General features: G+C 35.3%; 1 protein-coding gene across 1 annotated transcript in view; it reads right to left on the bottom strand.

Annotated features, from left to right (window-relative positions):
* Positions 1 to 24,257, bottom strand: part of LOC134747786 (echinoderm microtubule-associated protein-like 2) — a 66,712-nt gene that overhangs the window by 39,129 nt on the left and 3,326 nt on the right. Inside the window, exons 4-6 of the mRNA XM_063682428.1 lie at positions 22,445 to 22,573; positions 19,669 to 19,785; positions 16,819 to 16,890 (exon numbers count right to left, since the gene is read on the bottom strand). Coding sequence (XP_063538498.1) covers positions 16,819 to 16,890; positions 19,669 to 19,785; positions 22,445 to 22,573 — 318 coding nt within the window. The remainder of the gene's footprint in view (positions 1 to 16,818; positions 16,891 to 19,668; positions 19,786 to 22,444; positions 22,574 to 24,257) is intronic.

The following is a 24,257-nucleotide window of genomic DNA, read 5'->3' as shown; positions in this document are numbered from 1 at the left end:
ACAGTATACATATAGGCAGGCTGGGTATATACCCAGCCCTCGAAAAGGAAGCGACGCAGAATCCTGGCCGTGGGCCTCGCGTCAAAAAGTTTGAAGACCTTTGTGAAGCGCAGGAGTTTACGTAACTCTTCGTATGTTCTTGTCAAAAATTTGCTACTGATTAGGTAGGTACAGCCGCCATCAGATATATCGGAGCGGCCAAGGTGTTCACAATATCTGCACACGCACTCTAACGCCCTGACAATAGAGGCGTGTTCAGATATTGGTGAGTACCTCGGCCGCTCCGATATATCTGATGGCGACTGTACCTTACTAATAAGTGATAACCTTGAAATTGTAAATTGTCTGCCAGACATATATGAGACAAGCATAAGAAAGGTTAAAAATACAGAATCAACATTTATTGTGAAGGGAATAAAAATGAGCTTAAAAATACTCACATGCAATTAGTCTTGGACATTCAAATCCAGTTAGGGCATTTATAAGGTGGTTTTGTGAAGAGGATTTGAAACCCAATTATATAGTAAGTATGTTAATGATCTGAATATCTTTTTGACAGGTTATGGCTCCCGCCTACATATATTAGTGAGCGGTGTTATTTTTGTCTTGCATCACCCGGGTCATTAAGTTCGTAAAAACCAGTGCCTATGTTAAATTACCATTAGGTAACCGAACTCGAATAATTAAGGAAAAGTAATACGTACTTTTATCGAGTTATGTGATGATACGACGGTGGAAAACACGAAGAGTTTGAATTTGATCGCTGACATGCGGGTTAGTAAAGTACAGTCAAACCCTCTTATTCATAAAACTACGGGCTCGATTTAGTTAAATTATGTTTTAATCCTTTCTTACAAATGCGTAAGTCTAAATGACAGATAAAGACAAACGATTCATAGCTAATTCAGGCCAGTAACGCGTTTATGAATAACGGCAAAAGAATTTAATTTCGGTACAATTTCGTACCTTGTCACAGTGACAATCTATATGAAAGACGCTTGGGACTTCATACCATTTAATTGTCACTGTGGCAAGGTACGAAAATACTAAAATTTTACTCCTGGACCGTACCCACTAAAACACTTCATTTATGTTTACAATAATATGAAAACATTTATTTACATACAAGATATATACAGTGGTACTACGTAAACGAAATTAATAACTAGCTTAAATCTAAAATAGGCCCTTGAGGCATTGTACCAAGGATGCTGGCGGCATTTCCCCGCTGTATCGCAATGCTGATACGTTGTGCGAGAAAGCCGCCAGCTCTTCGGTCACCAGTTACGTCAACCAGACGCTTCGCGATTTCTGCAAACAACTTATGCGCGCTGGGACCCCATGGACCTAGAGTTTCAACTCCAAATGGAACGAAACGATACTCAATTAATTAATTACAATAATTAAGTAGTTCATTATCATAATGAGAGTATTATCTTCAATAGAGCGCATATTTGGTTTGCTTTTCATCAGAAATACCATTCATCTCTTCTTATCGGTTCACAAATATGCAATGACTCATGAAGTCTGCTCGTGACGTTGAGGTATAAATAAGTACAAAATATTTATGTAGGAAACGACACGGCGGGTCCCGGCGCAGTGTTATAAGGATCCTAACAGCAGTGTTCTTAGGGATATTCATACAAATATTAATATTATGCAACTGTTGTTTTTTTTATTCTGACTTTTATGCAAATTTCTATAAACCAATATTTACTTTGATTTTATTCCTATTTTTAGGTGTTTGCTGTGGTCTAATATTGTGAGCAACAGTATATAATTCGATCTTAAAATTCTCGGGCCTGTTTTTACAAAACAAAACTCATCTTCGTTTCGTTTTGTATCTTCGGCCCTTTAATTTTAAGAGTCCTTATTATGTACCTCTTGCACAAAATACTTTTAAAAAACACGACATATCATTACAAGTATTAAATTCTGATTTTTGAACAGATTAAGAATGTAGTAAATATATCATAATATACTTAAATATTTAAGTATAATTAATATTTATATTTATAAAATATTAGGTACGATAAAATTTTATAAATACTTCTAAGATGAATATTCACATTCGTCAAATTTAAGATCATAATATTTAAATTAAAAAAAAAAAACATAGAACTGAAGCACTGTCAAACGCAAACTTTTTTACATCTAGGGACCCTCAAATATTTGCCTATAAATAAGTGATTTCAATTAAAATAATTATCTGAACCATGGTTCGGATACACACACATGAAAACACACGTTAGAATGAATGTTAGTAATGACACTTAATTATATTCGTATTTAGTCCTGGATAATTTTAACAGTGTAGTAGTCTCGATCGCTGGCCAATCTGACGCGAATTTAGAGTCGCCGAGATGAAAGAAAAAATTACCAACTGTCACGATGACATTCATATCTTTTTCGCGCGCCATATAACGCACATGTCGCTTTATGAACAATTTATGTTTTATTGAGTAATTCTTAGTTTTCCCGTAATAATCAATGCAGTTATACCTAAAAAGACGATATGCGGTGCAAAGTGCACATGGAAAGTGAAAGTTATAAAATATCGGAACGTAAGTACATTATCATCAGGAGATAATTGAAGCAGTCTTCATTTTCCAAATTCTTGCTACTATAAGGTGCTAAAAGTGTTCCCGTGGGGAAACTTGGAGGTGTGATACAATAGTTTATGTACTTATCCTCACTTTATTATAAAATACCTATACAATTTTGTATCTAGTTCTTATACATTCTCGTGTGACGAGTTTGTCTATGTCCTTGTTGGACATTGTTTAAGGGTTGACTTGAAAATACCCATATGTCGCGTGGCGACATGGTGTTATGTTATCTTTGTCCGTGGGACATTCTGGGAGATGTTGGCTTAAAAATATCCACATGTCGCGTGGCGACATTGTGCCTCGTTCGTGGAACGAGGGTCAGATCTTTTTAAAATGACTTCAATTACTATGCTCATTGCATAGCAAGAAGCCCTTCGTCCGTGGGACAAGTAAGAGAACCGAATATTCAATAATAAAATGGAATTAAATATATGACCAGAAACACGTCATCCGTGGGATGATAATACACGAAATGTCTTTTAATAGCTAATTAATTTCTTATAATGACATTAGCAGCTGAGATTGACCTAACAAGAAACCCAAATATCTGGATCAAATTTAGCGCATCTTGTCACAGTCATGAACGGGGTCCTGTGTCATGTACATGAATATCAACTAGCTTATTCTAGTATTGTATGCTAATTAAGTGCTGACTTATTGTTTACAAATAATAACATTATTCTGGAAGCTGCTGGAATAAAATATTTGGATTAAGGTCTGTACCAAACACTTGTAATATATGCTGAACCCTTTTGAGGCATGTCATTTTTATTATTCCTTTGCTAATCAAAAATTCTGTAGCCTTATCCAGAAGAGAGGCAGTCAGTAAATAAATAAGTGACTCAGTAGTGCACTTCATAGTCTTCATACCTACTCATATTATACTAATATGCAAAAGAATGCTATCAGCCTTTATAAGGACAAGATCCAGACAGCTGCCTTATTATGAAGATCAAATCTGGGGGTTCATGGCATATACTATTTTCATTAACACTTCTTACAAGCTTTCTATAGCTTAAGCTTGTTTCATAAATTTCATAATATCATATTGTTAGAACGGAATTTTTTTCCTTTTGCAGGCAGTTTGGTAAATTGCCATACATGTTGACTAATACATTCCTTCTAATATCATAAGGAAAAATAACCCTTTAAGGGTTACTCAATTCAATTCAATTATAAATATAAATACTAATTTATTTTAGCCACTCTCACAAGAAATATAAATATCACAACAAATTATGATAATATTTCTTATTCTTATTCTTGATATGTTCCCGGATAGCCCAGTCAGTTGTGCATTAAAATTTTTAGGTTCTCAAAGCCCAATTGCCTTTGATCAAAATAATCAAACATGACATAATTTCCATTTCCTTCAGAAATATGAATTATATATTGAATTAAATCAAGAGTTTATTCCTCCTTCAAATTACAGATAATGAACAGTAAGTTGTATAAAATACAAAACTGTAGGTGAACAAGGGTACTTACAATACCAAAGACTATACATAGAAAACTTTAATCAGTCAGCCATTGGGTGGATGTCTAATATCAATAAATTATAAATTCTGAGAAAGTCCAAAGCTCCAAACTCTCATTTATTTAAATTATTTACCAAACTTTTGGGCCTTTTATAAAGGCAAGGCAAATTGTGTCAACATTTTTCCTACAATTGCTTGGAACCCTTTCACAAAATGGTAGGGTTCAATTTAGCACGAGCTCAGATTTCGATACATTTGTGATAAGGAAATAGAAATTTAATGGATATGTAAGTAATATTAAATAGGTAGGTAGGTTATATAAGTAGGTAGGTAGGTAGATAATAATGTAGGTTTATAGGTATTATGCAATAGTCATATCACATTTCCCAACATTTAAACATTAGTGTCCCCGTTACCTGGTATTGTTTGGTTTTGAAGGGTCTACTAACTTTAAGCCTAAGACATTAAATAAAACAACATTATTAGTTAGGTATGTACTAGAAAGATTCTTATCCAAAGTGTTCGAATGTTTGATACCTCTTGGTACTGTAAAATTACTTTAAACGGTTGGGGGATGATGATGATGATGGACCTGATGAAGACAATTATCGATAATAGAGCTGAGATGGAAAAAAGAATTGGATTCCAAAAAGAAAAATATGCTTTATGCCATAATGAGCAATTCCTATTTATTTTTATTTTATTTGTAATGATATAATTAATCAATTATATTTATATAATCAGTATTGAATTGAAATAATTTCACAAATACAATAAAATTCACAACAGATCATATTGTTGCATTTCATTTATATCGTTTTTTATATACTTTCTGTATGAATATGTTCAGTATAGATCAAACAGAAGTTGGAAAGACCTTTTAGCAGTAAGACTGTCCAAACTGATCTATGAAGTTATTTGTGGCATTTAACAGAGCATTTGAGACAAACTTTCTGTTCATAATAACTCATAATTATGATATGTAATGAGAATAGTCATTTTCTGTTTTTCATTGTATTTCGGATTCTCAAGGCTAATGCTTATGTTGTAATTGATTCATGGCTTTTATTATGGAATTATGCAGGAAACGCCACAGACCGATCCACATACATATGTGGTGGTAATTTCACACATTTTCAATATAATAAGAATTTATATTATCTGAACCAAAATTATAGGTTGTTTCGGTTCAAATTGCTTACTTACTAACTCATTTAGAATCTTTTGTCAGATTCAGTAGGTAGTGGTTGAGAAATACTAGAACAAATAATTGAAAGATATGATTCTTTATCTCTAACAGCATCACCTTTTTATATTCCTAGATGTATATAGACATTAAATAAAATATATTAAAAGACAATGTGAAACTTGTTTTAGATAGGGAAGCAATTTAGAATATTTTAAGTGTAGGATGTATTATTTATATTACCCCTTATAGCATAGTAAGTGACTATTACTTACTTAGCTTAGTTAAGTGGTTACTTAACAACTTTTTAAATAAGGGTGCTTAAATCCCTTCCAACATAAGCTATCTAATGTTTAATCACCATGTACATTTATTAGTACTATTGTTGAAAGTTGTTTAAACAACTCCGAGCATGTCCTAATCTCCCAAGATACACCAGGTCTGGGAAAAGAAGAGTGGTATTCAGACTTTAAAATATGGACATGATACAATCTATTACGCTTAATTGCGTGAATGTGAAGCAATGAGTGTCTTCTTAAGGGTGTATGTTACAAATAATAAATCAACTTGAGATTTTGAAAGTAAAATTACAGTCTTAGATATTTCATGTTTCAACAAATAATACAGTTCCTTTTATTTTTATGTTTATTTAAAACAGCAATACTCTTTAAAATCTTTAGAGAAGAAAAATTAATAATAAAGACTGCCACGCCACGTTTTTCCTTTACTGGGTGATGCCCCGAAAATATGACTGTCTAGACTCAATTTATTATTGTTTATGAATAAATAAATGAAATGAAATATGTATTTATTGGAATAAACAAATATAATATAAGAGAAAACTATAGCATCATAATGTCTTAAAACCTTGTCTGATGTGTCTTAGACAAGCAACAAGAAAATAAAGGGTAGATAAATAGTAACGAATAAATATCTTTTATCTTTATCTTTGACAGTTCTCATGTCTTCTTTCTTTTATGGAGGCTTTATATTTATATACCGCAATATAGGTACATTATTACATATTTTCTTTACATTTTCTAATTATGATGTCTCACATTGGTCAAGATAAAGATCATAGTATATGGGTAGGTCTCACCAGTGAACATAATGTTTTAAGCATAAAGGGATGCTCCAGATAACTACTCTGTTACTGTCAGCTGCTCTTGTTAGATATGAATTATCTTTACATCAAAACTCAAAACTCTTATCTTTACATGTTCAAAACTTTGAACGCAGTAAATAAATCTCTGATTCTCAGAGTATTTACCCATTAAAGTAGTATAAGTTCAAAACCTAATTTTATTATTGGTAATTCTCATGTAATTGGTCGGAGAATTTTTTAAAATTTCTCTGCTTTTTGCCAGGAAACTCAAAAGCCGATTTTGATATTTTGAGATTTCTCATAGCGACTTGTTTATTTAGCCTTAATTTTAATTTTTTTATGGAATATAGAGATAGGTATAGGTTTCCATGATAGATAATATATAGATATACATATTCTTGCCAAAAATACAAGTGCTTGTTTTTAGGTAGATTTTTGAGACATTTATTTTTACAAATTATTTAATTATCTTCTCTAAACATCTACACTGTTAAAATTATCCAGGACTAAATACGAATATAATGATAGGATTAAACGAACTTACCTGAAGTGAAGTTCAATCCTGATTATATGAAGTATTTAGTCCTGGATAAGGGGTATCCCCACCCTCCTCGAGTAACCATGAATCCATGGTTACTTCCCATTTAGTGCATGAATACTCTAAACTATATGAATGTCATCGTGACAGTTGGTAATTTTTTCTTTCATCTCGGCGACTCTAAATTCGCGTCAGATTGGCCAGCGATCGAGACTACTACACTGTTAAAATTATCCAGGACTAAATACTTCATATAATCAGGATTGAACTTCACTTCAGGTAAGTTCGTTTAATCCTATCATTATGTTATTTGCCAAGAAATCACGCTGGTTAGTGAATGTCCATGCCTTTTAAATCCACTTTTAAACTACGACAAAGTACCAAAAACCCACTTACATCGCAACCATAAAAGCAACTTACATCGGGGTGAACGACATCTCGCCTTAAAATGGAGTTAACAATGCACTGAGATCCCAAAAAAAGTACCGCTCGCTACCGAGTCCTTACCAACTTAAAGCACCAAACTAAAATGAAAATATATTATCGTGTTAAAAGCTTTTATTTGTAATAGCAGGCCATAATAGATCATTACAACGGAACTATTATCTATATCAGATCAGAGGAAACAATACGCAGGTTATTTAGGTATAGTAATAAAATAACAGTCAAAAAATGTCATGAAAACTAGGCAAATTACCTTTCATCCATGGCGCACACAAATTATATTTTTAAATTCCGAAAACGCGCGGATGACACGGCTTACTTTTTTATTGCAAAACGAGTTGCGGCACAGATCGTGGCCAAACAGCCGGCGTTCGAGAAAAACGGCAACAGACTGACCTGACGTGTACGGTAATCGCGGAACGGCAGCGCACCTCTTACTTAAATAGCGTACAAATTAAACTCTGCCTCATACATTACCGCTTTTATTGGTTTACTTATTGTGGGCTCACAATTGAAGCAGTAATGTTTGCGCTACAAATAAAGGAATCACTTGTTAATGGCTTTTGTTGTTGAGGTATTTGAGGATAGCCTGACTTCATGCACATTGTATTTAAGTCGGTAAATATGACTTAATACGCCGGCGTTTATTCGCAGCAACTTCGCGTTGAGATGACCGTGAACTGTAAAGTAGGTCGTGTATTCTAAGGCGGTCTTCACATTGGATGCGGCTCCGCACGCCGCTCCGGTGTGCGGATGCGCATACAATGTGAAAACCGCTTCGTTCTTCTTTTTCTGACAACTGGCAATTGGAGTTTTACAGAAAAAACATACTTATTCGACCGTTCGCATTGGTTGGCATGAGTTCGTTACAAGATAATAGATTACCCTCTTGGGAGGACCTGTCACCCTGTCCTGTATTTCCTATATGCCCTGTATTTCCTATTAGAATGCATGGATACCTTGGGTCTGTGATAGTTTTAAACACCTCATCCACTTAGCTACCTACTTCTACTAAGGAAATTTACATTTGACGTTTTTTCATTCAACGCGAAGTGAGTCAAGACTCAAGAGTAATCTCCTTGATATTGTCGGCGTGATATCATTCAGCAATTTCTGCATTCATCCATTTGTTAAGGCCGTATGACGTTGACCACACCGTCTGTCCGGTTCATACCTATTTTTACCCAATATTTACTTTGATTTTATTCCTATTTTTAGGTGTTTGCTGTGGTCTAATATTGTGAGCAACAGTATATAATTCGATCTTAAAATTCTCGGGCCTGTTTTTACAAAACAAAACTCATCTTCGTTTCGTTTTGTATCTTCGGCCCTTTAATTTTAAGAGTCCTTATTATGTACCTCTTGCACAAAATACTTTTAAAAAACACGACATATCATTACAAGTATTAAATTCTGATTTTTGAACAGATTAAGAATGTAGTAAATATATCATAATATACTTAAATATTTAAGTATAATTAATATTTATATTTATAAAATATTAGGTACGATAAAATTTCATAAATACTTCTAAGATGAATATTCACATTCGTCAAATTTAAGATCATAATATTTAAATTAAAAAAAAAAAACATAGAACTGAAGCACTGTCAAACGCAAACTTTTTTACATCTAGGGACCCTCAAATATTTGCCTATAAATAAGTGATTTCAATTAAAATAATTATCTGAACCATGGTTCGGATACACACACATGAAAACACACGTTAGAATGAATGTTAGTAATGACACTTAATTATATTCGTATTTAGTCCTGGATAATTTTAACAGTGTAGTAGTCTCGATCGCTGGCCAATCTGACGCGAATTTAGAGTCGCCGAGATGAAAGAAAAAATTACCAACTGTCACGATGACATTCATATCTTTTTCGCGCGCCATATAACGCACATGTCGCTTTATGAACAATTTATGTTTTATTGAGTAATTCTTAGTTTTCCCGTAATAATCAATGCAGTTATACCTAAAAAGACGATATGCGGTGCAAAGTGCACATGGAAAGTGAAAGTTATAAAATATCGGAACGTAAGTACATTATCATCAGGAGATAATTGAAGCAGTCTTCATTTTCCAAATTCTTGCTACTATAAGGTGCTAAAAGTGTTCCCGTGGGGAAACTTGGAGGTGTGATACAATAGTTTATGTACTTATCCTCACTTTATTATAAAATACCTATACAATTTTGTATCTAGTTCTTATACATTCTCGTGTGACGAGTTTGTCTATGTCCTTGTTGGACATTGTTTAAGGGTTGACTTGAAAATACCCATATGTCGCGTGGCGACATGGTGTTATGTTATCTTTGTCCGTGGGACATTCTGGGAGATGTTGGCTTAAAAATATCCACATGTCGCGTGGCGACATTGTGCCTCGTTCGTGGAACGAGGGTCAGATCTTTTTAAAATGACTTCAATTACTATGCTCATTGCATAGCAAGAAGCCCTTCGTCCGTGGGACAAGTAAGAGAACCGAATATTCAATAATAAAATGGAATTAAATATATGACCAGAAACACGTCATCCGTGGGATGATAATACACGAAATGTCTTTTAATAGCTAATTAATTTCTTATAATGACATTAGCAGCTGAGATTGACCTAACAAGAAACCCAAATATCTGGATCAAATTTAGCGCATCTTGTCACAGTCATGAACGGGGTCCTGTGTCATGTACATGAATATCAACTAGCTTATTCTAGTATTGTATGCTAATTAAGTGCTGACTTATTGTTTACAAATAATAACATTATTCTGGAAGCTGCTGGAATAAAATATTTGGATTAAGGTCTGTACCAAACACTTATAATATATGCTGAACCCTTTTGAGGCATGTCATTTTTATTATTCCTTTGCTAATCAAAAATTCTGTAGCCTTATCCAGAAGAGAGGCAGTCAGTAAATAAATAAGTGACTCAGTAGTGCACTTCATAGTCTTCATACCTACTCATATTATACTAATATGCAAAAGAATGCTATCAGCCTTTATAAGGACAAGATCCAGACAGCTGCCTTATTATGAAGATCAAATCTGGGGGTTCATGGCATATACTATTTTCATTAACACTTCTTACAAGCTTTCTATAGCTTAAGCTTGTTTCATAAATTTCATAATATCATATTGTTAGAACGGATTTTTTTTCCTTTTGCAGGCAGTTTGGTAAATTGCCATACATGTTGACTAATACATTCCTTCTAATATCATAAGGAAAAATAACCCTTTAAGGGTTACTCAATTCAATTCAATTATAAATATAAATACTAATTTATTTTAACCACTCTCACAAGAAATATAAATATCACAACAAATTATGATAATATTTCTTATTCTTATTCTTGATATGTTCCCGGATAGCCCAGTCAGTTGTGCATTAAAATTTTTAGGTTCTCAAAGCCCAATTGCCTTTGATCAAAATAATCAAACATGACATAATTTCCATTTCCTTCAGAAATATGAATTATATATTGAATTAAATCAAGAGTTTATTCCTCCTTCAAATTACAGATAATGAACAGTAAGTTGTATAAAATACAAAACTGTAGGTGAACAAGGGTACTTACAATACCAAAGACTATACATAGAAAACTTTAATCAGTCAGCCATTGGGTGGATGTCTAATATCAATAAATTATAAATTCTGAGAAAGTCCAAAGCTCCAAACTCTCATTTATTTAAATTATTTACCAAACTTTTGGGCCTTTTATAAAGGCAAGGCAAATTGTGTCAACATTTTTCCTACAATTGCTTGGAACCCTTTCACAAAATGGTAGGGTTCAATTTAGCACGAGCTCAGATTTCGATACATTTGTGATAAGGAAATAGAAATTTAATGGATATGTAAGTAATATTAAATAGGTAGGTAGGTTATATAAGTAGGTAGGTAGGTAGATAATAATGTAGGTTTATAGGTATTATGCAATAGTCATATCACATTTCCCAACATTTAAACATTAGTGTCCCCGTTACCTGGTATTGTTTGGTTTTGAAGGGTCTACTAACTTTAAGCCTAAGACATTAAATAAAACAACATTATTAGTTAGGTATGTACTAGAAAGATTCTTATCCAAAGTGTTCGAATGTTTGATACCTCTTGGTACTGTAAAATTACTTTAAACGGTTGGGGGATGATGATGATGATGGACCTGATGAAGACAATTATCGATAATAGAGCTGAGATGGAAAAAAGAATTGGATTCCAAAAAGAAAAATATGCTTTATGCCATAATGAGCAATTCCTATTTATTTTTATTTTATTTGTAATGATATAATTAATCAATTATATTTATATAATCAGTATTGAATTGAAATAATTTCACAAATACAATAAAATTCACAACAGATCATATTGTTGCATTTCATTTATATCGTTTTTTATATACTTTCTGTATGAATATGTTCAGTATAGATCAAACAGAAGTTGGAAAGACCTTTTAGCAGTAAGACTGTCCAAACTGATCTATGAAGTTATTTGTGGCATTTAACAGAGCATTTGAGACAAACTTTCTGTTCATAATAACTCATAATTATGATATGTAATGAGAATAGTCATTTTCTGTTTTTCATTGTATTTCGGATTCTCAAGGCTAATGCTTATGTTGTAATTGATTCATGGCTTTTATTATGGAATTATGCAGGAAACGCCACAGACCGATCCACATACATATGTGGTGGTAATTTCACACATTTTCAATATAATAAGAATTTATATTATCTGAACCAAAATTATAGGTTGTTTCGGTTCAAATTGCTTACTTACTAACTCATTTAGAATCTTTTGTCAGATTCAGTAGGTAGTGGTTGAGAAATACTAGAACAAATAATTGAAAGATATGATTCTTTATCTCTAACAGCATCACCTTTTTATATTCCTAGATGTATATAGACATTAAATAAAATATATTAAAAGACAATGTGAAACTTGTTTTAGATAGGGAAGCAATTTAGAATATTTAAGTGTAGGATGTATTATTTATATTACCCCTTATAGCATAGTAAGTGACTATTACTTACTTAGCTTAGTTAAGTGGTTACTTAACAACTTTTTAAATAAGGGTGCTTAAATCCCTTCCAACATAAGCTATCTAATGTTTAATCACCATGTACATTTATTAGTACTATTGTTGAAAGTTGTTTAAACAACTCCGAGCATGTCCTAATCTCCCAAGATACACCAGGTCTGGGAAAAGAAGAGTGGTATTCAGACTTTAAAATATGGACATGATACAATCTATTACGCTTAATTGCGTGAATGTGAAGCAATGAGTGTCTTCTTAAGGGTGTATGTTACAAATAATAAATCAACTTGAGATTTTGAAAGTAAAATTACAGTCTTAGATATTTCATGTTTCAACAAATAATACAGTTCCTTTTATTTTTATGTTTATTTAAAACAGCAATACTCTTTAAAATCTTTAGAGAAGAAAAATTAATAATAAAGACTGCCACGCCACGTTTTTCCTTTACTGGGTGATGCCCCGAAAATATGACTGTCTAGACTCAATTTATTATTGTTTATGAATAAATAAATGAAATGAAATATGTATTTATTGGAATAAACAAATATAATATAAGAGAAAACTATAGCATCATAATGTCTTAAAACCTTGTCTGATGTGTCTTAGACAAGCAACAAGAAAATAAAGGGTAGATAAATAGTAACGAATAAATATCTTTTATCTTTATCTTTGACAGTTCTCATGTCTTCTTTCTTTTATGGAGGCTTTATATTTATATACCGCAATATAGGTACATTATTACATATTTTCTTTACATTTTCTAATTATGATGTCTCACATTGGTCAAGATAAAGATCATAGTATATGGGTAGGTCTCACCAGTGAACATAATGTTTTAAGCATAAAGGGATGCTCCAGATAACTACTCTGTTACTGTCTGCTGCTCTTGTTAGATATGAATTATCTTTACATCAAAACTCAAAACTCTTATCTTTACATGTTCAAAACTTTGAACGCAGTAAATAAATCTCTGATTCTCAGAGTATTTACCCATTAAAGTAGTATAAGTTCAAAACCTAATTTTATTATTGGTAATTCTCATGTAATTGGTCGGAGAATTTTTTAAAATTTCTCTGCTTTTTGCCAGGAAACTCAAAAGCCGATTTTGATATTTTGAGATTTCTCATAGCGACTTGTTTATTTAGCCTTAATTTTAATTTTTTTATGGAATATAGAGATAGGTATAGGTTTCCATGATAGATAATATATAGATATACATATTCTTGCCAAAAATACAAGTGCTTGTTTTTAGGTAGATTTTTGAGACATTTATTTTTACAAATTATTTAATTATCTTCTCTAAACATCTACACTGTTAAAATTATCCAGGACTAAATACGAATATAATGATAGGATTAAACGAACTTACCTGAAGTGAAGTTCAATCCTGATTATATGAAGTATTTAGTCCTGGATAAGGGGTATCCCCACCCTCCTCGAGTAACCATGAATCCATGGTTACTTCCCATTTAGTGCATGAATACTCTAAACTATATGAATGTCATCGTGACAGTTGGTAATTTTTTCTTTCATCTCGGCGACTCTAAATTCGCGTCAGATTGGCCAGCGATCGAGACTACTACACTGTTAAAATTATCCAGGACTAAATACTTCATATAATCAGGATTGAACTTCACTTCAGGTAAGTTCGTTTAATCCTATCATTATGTTATTTGCCAAGAAATCACGCTGGTTAGTGAATGTCCATGCCTTTTAAATCCACTTTTAAACTACGACAAAGTACCAAAAACCCACTTACATCGCAACCATAAAAGCAACTTACATCGGGGTGAACGACATCTCGCCTTAAAATGGAGTTAACAATGCACTGAGATCCCAAAAAAAGTACCGCTCGCTACCGAGTCCTTACCAACTTAAAGCACCAAACTAAAATGAAAATATATTATCGTGTTAAAAGCTTTTATTTGTAATAGCAGGCCATAATAGATCATTACAACGGAACTATTATCTATATCAGATCAGAGGAAACAATACGCAGGTTATTTAGGTATAGTAATAAAATAACAGTCAAAAAATGTCATGAAAACTAGGCAAATTACCTTTCATCCATGGCGCACACAAATTATATTTTTAAATTCCGAAAACGCGCGGATGACACGGCTTACTTTTTTATTGCAAAACGAGTTGCGGCACAGATCGTGGCCAAACAGCCGGCGTTCGAGAAAAACGGCAACAGACTGACCTGACGTGTACGGTAATCGCGGAACGGCAGCGCACCTCTTACTTAAATAGCGTACAAATTAAACTCTGCCTCATACATTACCGCTTTTATTGGTTTACTTATTGTGGGCTCACAATTGAAGCAGTAATGTTTGCGCTACAAATAAAGGAATCACTTGTTAATGGCTTTTGTTGTTGAGGTATTTGAGGATAGCCTGACTTCATGCACATTGTATTTAAGTCGGTAAATATGACTTAATACGCCGGCGTTTATTCGCAGCAACTTCGCGTTGAGATGACCGTGAACTGTAAAGTAGGTCGTGTATTCTAAGGCGGTCTTCACATTGGATGCGGCTCCGCACGCCGCTCCGGTGTGCGGATGCGCATACAATGTGAAAACCGCTTCGTTCTTCTTTTTCTGACAACTGGCAATTGGAGTTTTACAGAAAAAACATACTTATTCGACCGTTCGCATTGGTTGGCATGAGTTCGTTACAAGATAATAGATTACCCTCTTGGGAGGACCTGTCACCCTGTCCTGTATTTCCTATATGCCCTGTATTTCCTATTAGAATGCATGGATACCTTGGGTCTGTGATAGTTTTAAACACCTCATCCACTTAGCTACCTACTTCTACTAAGGAAATTTACATTTGACGTTTTTTCATTCAACGCGAAGTGAGTCAAGACTCAAGAGTAATCTCCTTGATATTGTCGGCGTGATATCATTCAGCAATTTCTGCATTCATCCATTTGTTAAGGCCGTATGACGTTGACCACACCGTCTGTCCGGTTCATACCTATTTAAGAGAACGAATTCACATACGTACAGAATTGTCACTGTCTGACTAAACCGATGTTTGACAACGGAAGGTCAGCCGCACTTTACTTCCGCAAACGACCTTTATATCATCAGAAAAATTGAACAAGACTAAAAAAAAAACTGGCCAAGTGCGAGTCGGACTCGCGCGCCGAGGGTTCCGTACTTTTTAGTATGTGTTGTTATAGCGGCAACAGAAATACATCATCTATGAAAATTTCAACTGTCTAGCTAATATCACGTTCATGAGATACAGCCTGGTGACAGACAAGACGGACGGACAGGCGAACAGACGGACAGGGGAGTCTTAGTAATAGGGTCCCGTTTTTACTCTTTGGGTACGGAACCCTAATTAATAAGACACACGATTATTTCTTGGCGATTGTCGAGTTTCTAGGACATAATGACTCCAGATTTATTTAATTTAAATATGTAATAGGGTCGGCAACGCGCGTGTAATATCTCCGGTGTTGCAGGCGTCCATAGGCTACGGTAACTGCTTACCATCAGGCGGGCCGCATGCTTGATTGCCACCGACGTGGTATAAAAAAAGTAGTTTTAGTAAATTAGGTAGGTACCTATTACATGACTGGAAACATCCAGTTTTCTTCATGACTTGCTGTCGCTTGTAACTTGTACTTGTAATTATTGCTATCAGTACGTTAAAGGACACAATCCAAAAAAGGGCAACCGGGACAGTATGAGATACTTGACGCATATTACGTGTCAAGCGTTTTAATAACGCGTTTCGCATTTGACGTACGCGCGGCTGCGTGAAATATCAAGAGTTGTGTAAGTTCGAAACAAATGCGCTTTTTAGGGTTCCGTACCCAAAGGGTAAAAACGGGAGCCTATTTCTAAGACTCAACTGTCCGTTCGTCTGTCTATCCGTCTGTCACCGGGCTGTATCTCATGAACCGTGATAGCTAGACAGTTGAAATTTTCACAGATGTATTTCTGATGTTGCCGGTGTAACAAAAAAACACTAAAAACAGAATAAAATAAATATTTAAGTGGGGCTCCCATACAACAAATGTGATTTTTTTGCCGCTTTTTTGCGTAATGGTACGGAACCCTTGGTGCGCGAGTCCGACTCGCACTTGGCCTGTTTTTTATTTTACACAAAAATTCGTTAAACGCTGCTCCTTTGTTGTGTTTGAAGGATTGTAATAATACAATAGTTTCTAGTTTTTAACCGGCAACGGAAAATGTATACCTACATAAATAAACCCATCATGAAACCAACACCAAAATCAGACGACCAAACCCACACAAAAAACCCGACACCAAAAAACCCAACCCAACCCAACACCTTAAAAACTATTACATTGTAAAAGGTTGAAAATACGAGTACCACCGCCAATAAACCAACACCAATAAACCAACACACCAACACCGTGTTCCAGTAGATCTGGTGCAAAACTTACCCGTGTTTGAGAATTGGCCCGTTCTGCGGCGATTTAGAATACAAGTTTAACAACGACTTTGTGGTCGTAAATCTAAAGGGAACGAACAGAACATTAGAACTTAGACAACATTAAAAAGAAAACTAAAAGAATAGCTGTAGCTAAATAAGCTAAGTTTTTATATAGTTTGAAAGCACACTTGTATTCTTAAATGCAATAAAGGCTACTACTTTCGAAATGTCTGTATGTACGAATACGTACAGAATGTATATTGCCTGGCTACTACTTTTGAAATGTCTGTATGTACGAATACGTACAGAATGTATATAGCATTACATGCACTATCTACTACTGCTTGATAGAGACAAGTCTTTGGATCATTCACTTTTATTTGGGGCATTTTCTATGAAAAGGGACCTTATTGTCGATGGCGCTTACGCAGCACAGCGTCGCGCGGCATTGTATTTATATCGGAGCATCGTTCTCGTAAACGCCATCGACAATAAGATTTTATAGAAAATACCACATTTATTTAAATTTTGATTCAATCAGCAAAGCCTGTTTTACATTACCTCATAAACTACTACATACATAAAAACTATAAAATCGATTCCCTCAACAAGACCCATATTTCTTTTAAGACTCGTCATTAAATCCAAGATTGAGTTTTTTTTTTTTTTTTTTTTTCAATTATAGGTAACTCCAGTTTTTACCAACGTCCAACACTACATTTAACTACAACACAGTTTCCTGTTGCGTTGCATGTAGAAAAAATATCGATTTATCGTTCACCGGTTAACTTGGTAGAATCAATCAACGATCGATGGATTGGTTACCTCTAAACTCTTCTTGGGCAAGGCTGGAGGCTTTTGAGATGTGGTGCTGGCGTCGAATGGCAAAGGTCAGTTGGACGGAGAAGAAAACAAATGAAGAGGTTTTACGCATGGTAGGAGAGAAGAGGAGTTTGTTGAGAACCATAGAAAATAGAAGAGGAAAGATGCTTGGACACCTGCTACGACACGACGAATTTATCAAGAACGTAATTGAAGGGAGAGTTGAGGCAAGGAGGCGGAGGGGGAGACCAAGGAGAACATACATAGATCAAGTAAAGGAAAAACTCAACGTCGTGTCGTATCAGGCTGTCAAGGAGAAGGCAGAGGACCGACACTTATGGAAATCGCTCCACCGACAAGAGTATAACTCTTAAATATATGATGATGATGATGATGAAACTCTTCTTGAATACCACTGCCATTACCAAAAAACTAAACAGTTCAAAAATACGCTGTTCATCAAACGCAGAATTTTAATCAACAAAGTGGCACTACAAACCTGCACTAAAAGTTAATTCTTACTTTTTGTCAAGTTTAAATTAAGTAGATGAACGGCGTGATTTTCTACACTACCGCTTTACTGAAGTATCAAAAGAATTTCGAAGCTTTGCTTTTCAAATATACAAGTCATGCAAGAAATTAATGCGTTAAAGGGCCCACTGACTATCAGCCCGCCGGACGATATCGGCCTGTCAGTTAGAACAAAAATTTGACAGTTCCGAACAACTGAATCGTCCGGCGGACTGATAGTCTGTGGGCCCCTTTAAACCATAAAAAAACATGCGGTACCTATCTTTATTAAAACATCGTCTTAACTTGACAGCAAAAAACTTAAAAAAGATAACACTGTACAGTCAAGTGTAAAAATATGGGTGCATACAACTTACATAAAAATATGTCCCATAGTTCTTCATTCGCTGGCATAAGAGCTATGGGACATGGGATGAGTGCACCCATATTTTTACACTTGACTGTACCTAATCATAAAGGTGCATCTACACTTTTTCATCCAGTACCTAATGTACACCATAGCTACTGTTCCACAATCATTACCAATCGTTGAGTTCAGTCGATCTTGGATCAATTAAGAATTTTACAGTACATATGGTGCTACTTTCTCGCACTAGTGCGTAAAGTGCACTTTTTGTGCATATGCCGAAAGTTTAAAGGGCCATATGTACTGTAAAACGTTGTTCTATTCTCCGTTCTAGTCTCTATTCCGCACTTGTATCGAAATAGTTATTTACGATACAAGTGCGGAAAAGAGGAAATTCGAAACGAGTGGCGATAAATTAAAACACGACCGCAGGGAGTGTTTTAAATCGACACGAGTTGCGAATTACCCTTTCGCACGTGTATCGTACAACGTTTTACAGTACATATGGCCCTTTAAACTTTCGACACATGCACGAAAAGTGCTTTTTTACGCACTAGTGCGAGAAAGTAGCACCATATGTACTGTAAATAACTATTATGCAAGGATCGACATATTTTTTATGGACTACATAATGCACAAATAGCTGTTAGTTTAGCAACATTTAAGTTCTTAAGTTTTTTACTAGACTAGAATACCTACTGTCGATTAACAACCAAAACTTATAACCAAAAGTAAAAAAAATAATAGTAAAAACGCAGTAAGTGCTAGAGCGTATGTGTATTGCGTATATATTGACAAATGGTCTGGCCTAGTGGATAGAGACCCTGCCTGTGAAACTAATGGTCCTGAGTTCGAATTCCGATAAGGGCATTTATTTGTGTGACGAACACAGATTTTTGTTCCTGAGTCATGGGTGCTTTCTATGTATCTTGTATTTATCTATATAAGTATGTATATCGTCGCCTAGCTCCCATAGTACAAGCTTTGGGGCTAGGTTGATCTGTGCAAGATTTCCACTAATATTTATTTATTTTTCTTATAAATTTTGGTTGTTTACTGGCTTCGCTAAACCCACCTGATATTAAGTACAATATGTCTCTGCGAATCACCGTGCCTCTGGTTGCCATGAAATGTAGGTTGCCTATCGGCGTCTAGACCCACCTGATGTTGGGAATGAGTCCCTGTGCGTTGAAGTCTCCGGTGGAGCTCCACCGCTTGGTGAGATTGTTCCCTCCGGGGCTCTGGCTCTGGTTGCTGGACGTGGAGTTGTTGCGGGATCTACAGTGGAACATCTACGTTATAGCGATAGCGTTTACGAGTACAATGCCAGAGAAATCAACCCAATACTTTAATTTTGCAAATGGAGAAAGCTACTAGTCCTAACCTAACTTTGCACTGACTTTAACAGAATAAAGTGTCAAAATAAACGTCATAGAAATTTGACTTTAATGATGACATTTCCACGCTTTGTCATTGCAAATGCCATGCATAGTTAGTATGATCCGACTCTATCTCGGCTGTCTTTTTAGGGTTCCGTACCCGAAGGGTAAAACGGGACCCTATTACTAAGACTCCGCTGTCCGTCTGTCTGTCACCAGGCTGTATTTCATGAACCGTGATAGCTAGACAGTTGAAATTATCACAGATGATGTATTTCTGTCGCCGCTATAACAACAAATACTAAAAAGTACGGAACCCTCGGTGCGCGAGTCCGACTCGCACTTGGCCAGTTTTTTATATAAAAACGTTCTTATTTGTAAATTGCTAATGCACATGTAGTATTTAAATAAGGAGACCTAGGAATCGTAGTTGCTTCTTACATTAGTATAAGTATTAAGAAAAGTGAATTAGGCTGATTTCTCAAATATCATAAGAAAATAAGCACCATAAATAACTGCAGAATAGCGTAAAGCTTAGCTTGATATTGAACATAAATAGATCTAAGATAAAGAAATGATAACAAAAGTAGGTATGTAAGCTGTAACGTATAGAAGTAACACTAAAGAGAAGACACAAATAAAAATTATCTAAAGTGAAATAGAAACAGCAATTCTCATATCTTTCAAATAACAAACCTTGGGGTATATACAGTGGTACTACGTAAACGAAATTAATAACTAGCTTGAATCTAAAATAGGCCCTTGAGCTTGAGGCATTGTACCAAGGATGCTGGCGGCATTTCCCCGCTGTATCGCAATGCTGATACGTTGTGCGAGAAAGCCGCCAGCTCTTCGGTCACCAGTTACGTCAACCAGACGCTTCGCGATTTCTGCAAACAACTTATGCGCGCTGGGACCCCATGGACCTAGAGTTTCAACTCCAAACCTTTAAATAACAAAATAAGAAACAACACCAGACCATAACATTATGGATGCTGAAAACCAACTAACAATCGAGAACAAGTAAAAAGAACCTATTCTTCAAAAATATAGTGCCGTACTATTATTACTGGAATTAATTTTTCCAAGTTGCAACAGAAACGAGTGAAATAATTTAATCACTATTGAGAATTTTATCTTTGCAGTCGGTATATCAAACTGTTTCACTCTTAAATACATATACATGTATCATAGAGTAACTTATACTAGAGCGGTACTAAATTTACTAAATTTACTAGTAAATTTTGTAACCCCAGTAAATTCACTGCCATCTGTCGACACACTTTAAAACTAAAAATAAATATTTTTAAAAATACGATAAAATGTATTTAGATATGGATAAATGATTTTTTTTATTTGCATTAATTATTTTTATGATTTTGACCCATGTTCTTTCACTGATATGCGTTAACATTGTTAAATAACAAACGAAACCATCAACGCCATCTATACGACAATTGGCCAAAGCAGTAGTGCTCTCTGAACGAGAATCAAATTTTCTTGATTTTCGAGGCACGTTTTTTCCTTAGACTGTATCCATCTATTACGGAGTTATATCTATCTTTGCATGTATTTATCTATGGGCCACAATGTGCCTTTCATTTATTTTCATTAAATTATGGGTAAGCCCGTCTTATACGTAGAATTCTTGGACACAAATAATAAATATCTTATATATATTTAAATAATATTCTTATTTTTCAGCATTTGTTTAGCTACCTACTTACTTAATTGAGACCTACATTATGTTTATTGCTTACGACGTAAAACTAATTGTTTATACCGCGGAGCGGAGTACGTTAATGTTTGTACCTTATGTATATGTATATGAGTCAACCGGTCTTTGCAATGATGTTACGTACAGGCGCAAACGAAACGGATACAATGATGGTTGTTTTAGATAAGTTCCTAAACAATGCAATGATTGCACTGTCTTTACGTGTGACAACCATCTGGGTATAAGAATTGAGTAATATCACATGAATAATTATAAGATATCGCATTTTTCTCTTATACCATTTTTTTTTAATGGGATAACAGGTGCATACGGTTTTCGGGGCACTCAACGGCGAAGCCCGGTACGATAGCATATGTGCCATTCTCAATCAAATACTTATTGTCGGTTGTCAATAAGGCGATATTTCCATATGGCTTCAATTTAAAATCTACCTTTTTGAACCCAAAAAATTTGGTACCTTTTAATTAAAAACGTCACATAATGTATGCCATATCATTATGTACCAAAGCGAACCGAACGTAGGCAAGTCGCAAGGCCCTAATGCGTCGTTTACTATTGGCTGTTGACGGCAAGGACGACGAGGCCGGCGAGTCCGACTGCAGCGAGCCTGTGGCCTGGTGGGGCCGCTAGTGTGGTGTATAACATGAGACGTGTACACATACAGGCTAGCCTGCGACCTGTGAGGCGCGGGGGTGGCGCGCGGCGAGGGCGAGGGCGCCGGGGACAGCGAGGACGACGAGGCCGGCGAGTCCGACTGCAGCGAGCCTGTGGCTTGGTGGGGCCACTAGTGTGGTGTATAACATGAGATGTGTACACATACAGGCTAGCCTGCGACCTGTGCGGCGCGGGGGTGGCGCGCGGCGAGGGCGAGGGCGCCGGGGACAGCGAGGACGACGAGGCCGGCGAGTCCGACTGCAGCGAGCCTGTGGACTGGTGCTGTGGGCCGCGTCTGGAATAGAGAAGTCTAAAGTTAATTGGGGAGGCTATAGTCAAAATGTTTTCTTATTTATAGTATTTATGCCTTACATCTGGGATTTCCAAACTCTTTGACCTTATAGCAACACGTCCAAGTCGCCGCTTTCGTTTCGGGTTGGCAGCCTCGTGGGCCATATTCGGCCCGCAGGCCGTAGTGTGGAGAACCCTGTTTTAGTCTTTCATGAAAAGGAATCTACGAAAGAGCCATCTACAATTAGCTTTCTCAAAAACATTCTAGTGGCGTTCATAAGAATTCCCTACATGGTGAATTCTCATTTCGGAAAAATTCGGAAAAGGACACATTGAATCACTTTAGCAGAGTTAGAATTAAGACTACTTCCCACCATCATACTAATCCAAAAAAGTTGTTTCAGGAAAGTTTTAAATGCCATTTCGCAGTCGCCTTTCCCATTACGTCACACTGAAACGGCAGCTCAATCGATATTGAGTAAATAGTCAGTGACTGAGAGACTTCCGCATACCTACTCGTATGTATTTATGTAACCAAGTAGAATCCTGGGTGGTCCGAACGTATTTACTGAACATGATTTATGATTACTAACCATTAAGCCCATCAACCACTTCATTAAAGTTGCCAAACCATACGCAAAACTCTCAATTTACCACCGGTAGGCCTTAATGTCTTTGCCATAAGGTTTAGGAATTGTAAAACAGTGTAGACGATAAAATGAAGAAATCAGTAATTGATTTAACATTCCGTGAAACAAATTAATGAACTTTAAGCTTACGGACAACGACATATTTCTATTCAGATGTAGCTGCTATTAAGACTTTTTGATTATGGATGGAAATTATGGATGTGTTATAAGTTATAATTATAAAGTAGCTAATGGATAGAACATCGAGTAATCGATATATTCCAGCACGATTTGTAAGAGTTGTTAATGATCGTAGATTTCGATTTCGATGACTTTGAACAAAGTGGATATATACAAAAGATGTTTGAAGTAAACGGCCACGGCAATAGGTAACTAGAGTATGTAACATTGAATTAAGTGTGTCAATACTCATACTGTACAATGCTAAATTAAGTTTGAGTTCGTCTAAGCTAATTCTGCGCAGACTTTCCAGTGAGGAAGTGTGAAAGTGCGACTATAAACGTCTCATCTTCATTTAAATATAAGTAAATAGTATACAATGGTATTTCAGTGCCCTGTTAACAGATATAATGGCCCAGTTGAGGATTTAAAAAATCTGACAGAAAGCGCGAGTTTGTATCTGCGGAATTGTAAATTTTGATGTTAAGTTTAATTTAAGAAGTGTGTGTATTGATTGCCATACGATAAATAAATAATAGTATACAATGATATACCAGACTATTGTCGACACATTTGTGATCATAGTGAATGTTAGAAGTATACGGTACCGTAAAATAAATTCCTAACTAAATATATTCCAGTATGCAAAGTTGCAAACTAATATGGTCCACAGCACAAGTTCAACACGTAATTAAGTTCGAATACCTACCAAAGTTCTTTTTCGTTTTGTGTAAGCTTTTTCTTCCATTTATAAAAATATTTCGCCATGGAAATATGACATTTAAATAGCCACACCTGAACGAAGTATCGAAGTTCATTTTGGACCATAGCTGGGAGCTTTTGAACTATAATTCAGTGGTTTTACAGTATTATAGAAAT

The sequence above is a fragment of the Cydia strobilella genome, chromosome 15 (assembly GCF_947568885.1).
Source record: "Cydia strobilella chromosome 15, ilCydStro3.1, whole genome shotgun sequence".
Taxonomy (NCBI): Eukaryota; Metazoa; Arthropoda; class Insecta; order Lepidoptera; family Tortricidae; genus Cydia; species Cydia strobilella.
The sequence above is the reverse complement of the archived record's forward strand: the minus strand, read 5'-3'. Positions and strand labels throughout refer to the sequence as shown.